The sequence below is a fragment of the Mandrillus leucophaeus genome, unplaced genomic scaffold (assembly GCF_000951045.1).
Source record: "Mandrillus leucophaeus isolate KB7577 unplaced genomic scaffold, Mleu.le_1.0 Scaffold95, whole genome shotgun sequence".
Taxonomy (NCBI): Eukaryota; Metazoa; Chordata; class Mammalia; order Primates; family Cercopithecidae; genus Mandrillus; species Mandrillus leucophaeus.
Window position 1 is genome coordinate 4,284,753 of NW_012110363.1, and position 8,477 is coordinate 4,293,229.

General features: G+C 34.8%; 1 protein-coding gene across 2 annotated transcripts in view; it reads left to right on the plus strand.

Annotated features, from left to right (window-relative positions):
- The window catches only part of TMEM144 (transmembrane protein 144), a 54,822-nt gene extending 52,022 nt beyond the window's left edge, over positions 1-2,800 (plus strand). For both annotated transcript variants that reach the window (XM_011970508.1, XM_011970507.1), the window contains exon 13: positions 959-2,800. In XM_011970508.1, the coding sequence (XP_011825898.1) occupies positions 959-1,042 (84 nt within the window). In that variant the 3' untranslated portion in view covers positions 1,043-2,800. The remainder of the gene's footprint in view (positions 1-958) is intronic.
- The last annotated feature ends 5,677 nt before the right edge of the window (positions 2,801-8,477 follow it).

Sequence of the window (8,477 nt, forward strand, 5' to 3'; positions counted from 1 at the left end):
GTCTGAAATTTTAACACAGCCAGCTGCCTGTTTTTTTAATGTCTTCCTCTTTGTTTGGAAAAAACAGGACCCAAATTTGAGAGGCAGCGGTGGGCAGATCACTTGAGGTCAGGAGTTCAATACCAGCCTAGCCAACATGGTAAAACCCTGCCTCTACTAAAAATACAAAAATTCGCTGGGCATGGTGGTACATGCCTGTAATCCCAGCTACTTGGGAGGCTGAGACAGGAGAATCACCTGAAACCAGGAGGCGTAGGTTGCAATGAGCCAAGATCGTGCCACTGAACTCCAGCCTGGGCAATGGAGCGAGACTCCGTCTCAAAAAAAAAAAAAAAAAAAGGGGGGACCCAAAGGACCCAAAGCATAACAAGTGCTCAGGTCCATGGTCTTCCAATCTCATCTTGCTCCACTTAACTTTCATTGCTGCAGTCACACTGACCTCCCTTCAGTCCCTGGGAAATATTTTGCTTTTTCTTACAACAGGACGGTGCACATAAAATTCCTTCTACCTGGAATCTCTACTTGCTGCCGTATTCCCCTGGCCAATTCACTGATACTTGTAGTTAGAAGCTCCACTTCCCATCCTCCAAACCAGCATCATTAAGATTCCTGCAACGCACTCTCAAACAACCATGGTGGTTTGCTTTATTATTAACACCTCTCTCACATAATAACATTCTTTCCTGTGATTACTTCCTGTCTCCCATATTATATGATCGGCTGCATAAAGGTGCATGTTGAAGCTTAGTGGGTGCCCACATTTATTTACCGAATGGGTGAATTCATAAGGCTCTGCAGGGTTTTGTAAGAATCTGATTACTTGGAAGGGGTAGCAAAAAAGCATACAGGTGGCTAGAGCAGATGGTTAGTCAGGTCCCTAGCAATCTTGAGAGTCTGTCCAATTTGTATAGTTGATTCAGGCTTTATTCATCACTGTTACTGTTTTTTTCTTATTCAGGGTCTACAAAACTACCTATTAATGATTCTTGCATTTTGCATCATCTTGACTGGAGCCTTATGCACTGCTTTTTCTAAAATCTAAGAATGACAAGACCAGCAGATGGCAGCAGTGGTTAAGCGAATCTGTCTATGGGACAGCAGAGAGATTATGCTGAGAGAAGAGTGCATTTTCATACAGCAAATGGATCTCAGCCACTGTTGCAGTGGGTAAATGATTTTTTTCCCCAAAAATGTGAGAATGAAGGAATACTGAGTTTCATTCAAGTATAAAAAAGAAAATTTCTTCTGATTAACTGTTTATGAAGGTAGTACTTTACTGGGTGACTAAAACATCTACATTATTATAGCATTACATGTGAGGATGCTCATTTTACCACAATATGTATCTCGTGTTGTATAATCTAGAACACAGTATAGAGTCCATATGCAAAGAAGTTACAGTCCAAATTTCTCACCTATTATCCCAGTGAAGTGAGGCAGAAATACCTCGGGCAAGGAGGGAGAGCCTTACCTTCTAATAGAAGTAGATTCCATAGATATTTGGATCCTTTGTTTCATAAAGTAAATGCATAGTTGGTAACTAAATGTTAAAAAGTCCATTTTATTATTTTTACCCAAAACTTACGTTTATTTCAAGTTAATATTGCCCAACTCTACATCATCTACCCATTTTAGCTCATAATGCTTTTGATTATCGCCAGATAAAGTCCATTCTCAGAGAACAAAAATTTTTCATCATTGAGAATATGTGCATAACATAATACATTCATACACAAGTATATGCACGTACATAAATACACACAGATATGTTGCTAAAATGAGATTCTAGGTTATCAGTAACAATTTAAAGGAACCAACCACTCTTTTGAATGTACAATTTTTTTTTTCTGAAATACACTTTTCTATAACCCTCTTAACTGGAGGTTTTCCTGTTTTCTTCTTGTTTTAACTGGTGGTTTCCAGTAGGCAAAATAAAATGACAGGCATGCTAGTATTCTTTGTTTGTTTGTTTTTTAAGAAAACTAAAATTAAGCCAGACAGGGTGGCACACGCCTATAATCCCAGCTACTGGGGAGGCTGAAGCAGGAGGGTCACTTAGCCCAAGAGTGCAAATCTGCCAGCCTGGGCAACATAGCAAGGTCCCATCTCTGAAAAATAAATTTAATTTAAATTTGTAAGAAAAAAGAAAACTGAAACAGAACTGCTAGTACAGTGTTTGCTGCAATTATTTCTAAAACTTTGAAATAACATAACCCCTATTCAAATGTAAATTTTACCCATTTCCACCTGATAGTACTGTTTATTACTTTGCTATGCAGGAGAAACAAAACAGCATTCTATTTGTGTGTATACCCTGCCGTCAATGTGCATGGGTTAAATCCCACCTCTGCTTCATTTTATTTGTGTGACTTTGGACAAGTTCATAAGCCCTCTGTGTCAGGCCCCTCATTTACAAAATCGACTTTATGATGGCATCTACCTCACATGGTTATTGTGTTGTTAAAGTTAGTTAAAATCTGTAAAGTATGTTGATGAGTATCTGATACTTCGCAAACACTATGTAATTGTTAGCTTTTATTATGTGTTGTTTGAAGGGGAAAAAAAGTTTTTGTAGATTGTAGAATACCACTTAAGAGCTACTGAGCTCACCACCTTCCCATCCAAACAATTACTACTCCTCTAAATGAATACTACTTAAAAGTGATGGAGCTTATGTTTGTTTATTGACTTGCTAATACAAATAAATATTTGATTATAACTTCTTATACTCATTTCAATTTTAATCTGAAATGTCATTAAATTATGCTGATAAACTGAATAAATCGTGATACAAAAGCTATTGTTCTCATTTAAATATATTTTAGAATTTTACATTGGATAACTTTTATTTATTCTTTAGTTGGGATTTCCAATTCATATGCAAACTTTTAAATGTGAAGCAAAGCAGTTGCAGAAGAAAAATGAAAAATCAATCGTATTACCTGTATATAGTTTCTGGTACCAGACAAGCTTTTTCAAAATGGTACCAAAAAAGCCACTTATTATTTAGAGGTTAGTCTAAATTAACAATTGTTTGCTCACCTTACGAAGTGAATGCCTAACTCCCTTGAGGTTTTCAGGTTTTATTTTTCCTAATCTAGTATGGTTAAATTCTAGTGTTTATTCTACCTTTTTCTGGCGTGGCTTTCTGTCAAATGGCAACCCCATCTGTACTAAACAGATCCTGCCATCTTGTGTACAGAGATGGCAGTACATTCAGTAGAAGTAGCAGCCAAAAAGGCCGGTATCAGATTATGGGAATTTTCTACCATAGGAACAGAAAATCCTAATAAATTTTAAAGGATTAATAGTAAAGCATCTCCCTGAGCTACCAAATCTCTTTTTATTCCTATTATACTGATTTATTTATATTCAGAATTACCAACTACTAGACTTATATATCTCAATATTGATAGAGCTAAAAAACACATTGATCGCAAAAAGGTAAGTTGTAGAACGATGTGCATAGCATGATAACATTTAGGTAAATTTTTAGTAACCAAAGTAATAAATATTTTCTATAAATACATATTTATGTTTTAATAAAAGGAATTTAGCTACTAATAGTCTACTGTTGACCAGAAAACTTACCTGTAACATAAACAGCACGTTTTGTATGTTATATGTATTACATACTATATTTTTACAGTAGAGTAATCTAGAGAAAAGAAAATATTGTTAAGAAAATTATAGGGAAGAAAAAGTACATTTACAGTACTGTACTATATTTTTCAGTACTGTAAGTTTGCATCATCTGATTACAAGAAGAATCTTCTGAAATGTTGGGCAACGGCATCTGTAGACCACAAGCAATTCAACTTTTTCTAATAATGTCATGACTTTTCTCTGCTTCTTGGGAGCACTTCCAGCATCACTAGTCGAGCTCCGTATGGGTCCCATGGTGTTATCCAAGGTTTACAAGGTTTAATTTTATCACAATAAAAATGATGAAAAATATACAAGAACTGCAAGAGATCATAACCACCAGAGGCAATTGACCGGAGAGATGGTCGGGTCATCTGAAGATGATTAGCATCACATGGTGCTTTAAGTGGATAGTCGCAACACTAGAGCTCACCACAATAGCAACAAGAGATTTTATAATAGATTTATGTAAATTTTATGGTAGTAAATGATAAAATAGACCAGTATATATATATACACACACACACATATATATAATGTTATATTTATATTATATAATGTATTCATCACATACACAAAGAGAAAGGTTTACCTCACTTGGCAAAAGGGACTTGCATGTGTCAATAAGGACCTTGAGATGGGAAGACCCTGGATTATCCAGGTGGTCACAGTGTAATCTCAAGGGTCCTTGAAAGTGGAAGAGAAGAATCAGAGTCGAGGAGATATGATGATGGAAGCGGAGGTCAGAGTGATGTCATATGAGAAGGACTAAACCCATGCATTGTTGACTTTCAAGATGAGGGAAGGGACCATAGGCCAAGAAATGTGGGCAGCTTCTGGAAGCTGGAAAAGACAAGGAAATAGACTCACCCCTGCAGCCTCCAGAAAGGCACAGCTTTGCCAGTCCCTTGGTGTTAGCCCATGTCAGACTCCTAACCTACAGAACTATAAGAAACAAAATTTGTGTTGTTTTAAGCCACTAAATTTGTGATAATTTGTTGCACTAGCAATGGAAATACAGAGTTACATGACTTTTTGAATAACAATTTTCAATGTAAATGTAATATTTTTACATCTTATAGAAACTTAGAAAGTTTCAAACTCCACATATCACTTATTTATCTCATCCCTACCCCTCTTTTTCCTCTTCTTTGGGCACGTTAGAAGGAATACAACTTTTATTCTGGATTTCTACAAAGAAACAAACTTGGTGTTTTCTCATGTTATTCCCACTCTTAGAGTCTTAGAAGGTTTCAAATTTGCAAACAGAGATGCATTGGATATGATAATGAGATTACTGATCTGAGAGCCAAAAAAATTCGATGATCCTCCTGTCCTTGGTAGGTAACATCACTTTGTGAGGTATTTTAACTTCCTCATATTTGTAAAATGGTTGTTTTCAACTAAAGGATTCTAAATTTATGCAAACATAAAACGTTGTTACTATGGACACATTCTAGTGGTATAATTTAATAGTATCCCAAGTTGCTTCAAGGTTCGCCTTATATATTTGTATCCCACTCCTGAAGTACATAATGGGATGGGACCCACCAAACATTGACTAGAGTCACCCCTTTGCAAACTGATAAGGTAGTCTGGCACTCTCTTTTTTGAAATCCTAAGTGTGGGCACTTACAATCCTTTAACTTGAAGCCCCCAATACTGATAAAATAAGAAAAGTCTCATTTTAACATGTAACTCTCAAAGTAGGTCCACACTTTTTTGTGTGGGTTCCCTACTCACATATGGACTGGTAAAATCCACATACACTTACCTTAATTCAACAGTATCACCTGTGTTATAAAGGTGTTCAAGTTAAGTATTTCACATGTGTAAATGCATTTGATATTCATTTTAAAATCCATATTATTTTGTAGGTAAAGGAACTGAGCCTCAAGAAATTGTAGTGCCTTATTTTTAGCCATGCTGCAAGTATGTGACAAAATCAGTCAGGATTTTCTACTCTAATCATTTAATATTCATGAAATGTCAACCATGTGTGAGGCATGGGGGATAGAGAGAGAACTACAGAGACAGTGCTCTACGCTACCCCTCAAAAGGAGCCTACATTCAGCTTATGATGTCATTTCCTTGATTAAGCTTCTCCTCCTCTTGTCTATCTCCTACAATACTAGCCCATTTCTCCACTTCACACTCTTTTATTTTAAACACGTTTATCTCTCCTCAGTGCTACAGGCTTCTTGATCTCACAGTACATTTCTGATTTACCTTTGTAGTTTCCCTTCACTGATTTAGGTAGCCAAAATAACATTTTTGCAAAATAAGTACAATGAGTATTTACTGAATAAATGAAAGTAAGCTAAATCTAAAGGCCTCATTTGGTTCTAAAATCATCCTGTGTCTCCTATTTAGGTTTCACACTGAAAAAAAGCAGTTTGAGAAACTGCTTAATTAAAAGACATTCAAATTCAAGACAATTTACACTTCCACTCTGTAATCATTTTCATAATAGCTCACATCCAATTAATACAGTGGATAAAACTTAAAAAGTATAATGGGAAACCCTTTTAAATACTCTTCAGTTGTCAAAAAGAACAAAAGTAAAACTTGTAATTCCTGTCACATCTTACTCAGTTAAAAGAATATTTTATGGTTAGAATAAAAAAAGGAGCCAAATAAAATTAGTGACATTTTTCTTTTTTTCTTCGAGACTCAAGGAGTACATTCACGAAAATAAATTGTATTGGCTCCCATATGAAATTATCAGGGATGACATTAAAACTAAACAGCCAAGAAAAACATGTCGGTGCAGGTTTTAGTTTTTCTCTAAATAGAAAAATTAATATTCTAAGTAATTTTGAAATTTAAAATATTAAATTTATTAAAGCTGTAATTAAGTATACATTGCTCCCTTAAGGAAAAAAAAAAAAAAAATCAGTACCTGTAAGATGTATCTGACATTCACAAACAGTAACCACCCAAAAACACCAAGTTTGGTTGCTGGGTTAAGATTCTAAAATCTGATATTCGGATAATAATGTATGTCTCTATGTTCCTAAAATTTTTATTTTAATGTGCATGACACAATACAGCATGAAATAATTCATAGACTACTTTTTAAAAATTTAAGTAGTTTAAGAAATCCAGGAAAATATTCTTTCCTATTATTTTTGCATAAATTATAGCATAAATGAATATCCACATCCTAAGTATATAATTAGTGCCATGCAATACAACTTGCTATGTATAGTCCCTGCCACAGGTTAGGAAAGTTTATGACAATTGGGACCTCTCCACAGAAGAGTCATTCAACTTTAATAACTAGGGGAAATGTTGGAGTGAGGTAGTTGGTTAAAATGGAATCTTCACACAAAATGAGGTATCTGGTTGTCTTACCTTTAGTTATTACTGTTTATTCATCTTTCATTTAATTCATCTGTAAATACATTTTCACAAAATGTATTTTCAAATTCAAAAAATTCAAAAAATTCAAAATTCAAATTCAAAATTCAAAAAATAAATTTGACCACCAGAGGGAAGTATAGGGTTAATTATGATAATCTGTGGTGGTCTATATTATAAAATGTAAACTTTTTTTAAGTTTGGGCTCTCTCCCTCTCTGTCTCTCCCTCTCCTCCCCTCCCTCCCTTCTTCTGTCTCTCCTGTATCTCTCCTCTTATATGACCATATTTTGCCATTTATAGATTTTTTAAATCTGAACTACAAAAAAGAAACCTATTTGCTATTTCCTGTGCTATCAGTCTAATTGTCAATGTGACGTCTGCTTTTCAGTCACTGAGTTTTCAACACTCTTTTACTTTATTATTATATTTGGACTTTATCATTTCCTAGAAGTTGAAGACATTACAAAACAATTCGATTTTTAGAATTATTTAAACAGAAGAGTCTGTTCTTGCCCTAGAATATTCAGGACATAGAAGAAGGCTCACAGCCAGTGCTACCAACATTAGTGAGTGTTGCTGAATAAATATTAAGCTAGAAGCCACATTATTCTCTGACCTAAAAACAAAGACATCATCACTAAATCATTAGGCTGAATGGCCTCGGGTTTCTCTAAGATGCTCTAGTAATTCTTTGGCTTCGTTAGACTTTTTAGGTCACAGAGACCTGGAACTATTTGCCCTGTTATTTTTGAAGACCTTTTGCAAGCACAAGGCAGAAATGTTTTCCCAATAGCCTACTATGTCAATCATCTGTGGTACTTGGCTGTTCACTGAATACAGATTCTTACAGAATTTGCCATCACTTGTAGACTGGATTGAGGAAGATGCATTCCTATTTTTTGAGCAGAGAATGATGTTTTACTACGTTAAAGGTTTGACATAAAGTGGGATAGCACATGAGCCTGTTGTTTATTTCAGCTCTGAAATGCCTATTGGAAAATCACTATGAGATAAATTCCACAAAAATAGGAAAATTGGACATGTCTAACATGTTCAAATCATAAGCTGAGATATTTTGCAGAATTTTTATTTCTCTTTATTTATACACTAAAGGTCATTTAGAATCCTGTCCCCTCACTTATATCATCTTACTCACGATGCTTCTTATTGAGGATCTCAAGTCTGAAATTCAAAATCATATTATGTATGTGCTGTATTGGTAATAAAACCATCAACTTTAATATGGGAATGTGACATATTAAATACGAGGTCAGAAAATATGTAAAACTAAATCTCACAATATATTTTAACATATTTTTTGTGTATTTTATGAGGAGCAGAGAGACGGGAAAGCAACTTGGTATTGGACACTTTCATATGAGGGATTTTTTTGCAGACACCAGACTCTACATGCTGTACTATTTTATGTAAATATGTACCTTTTCTATGGCTATTGCAAAAATTCTA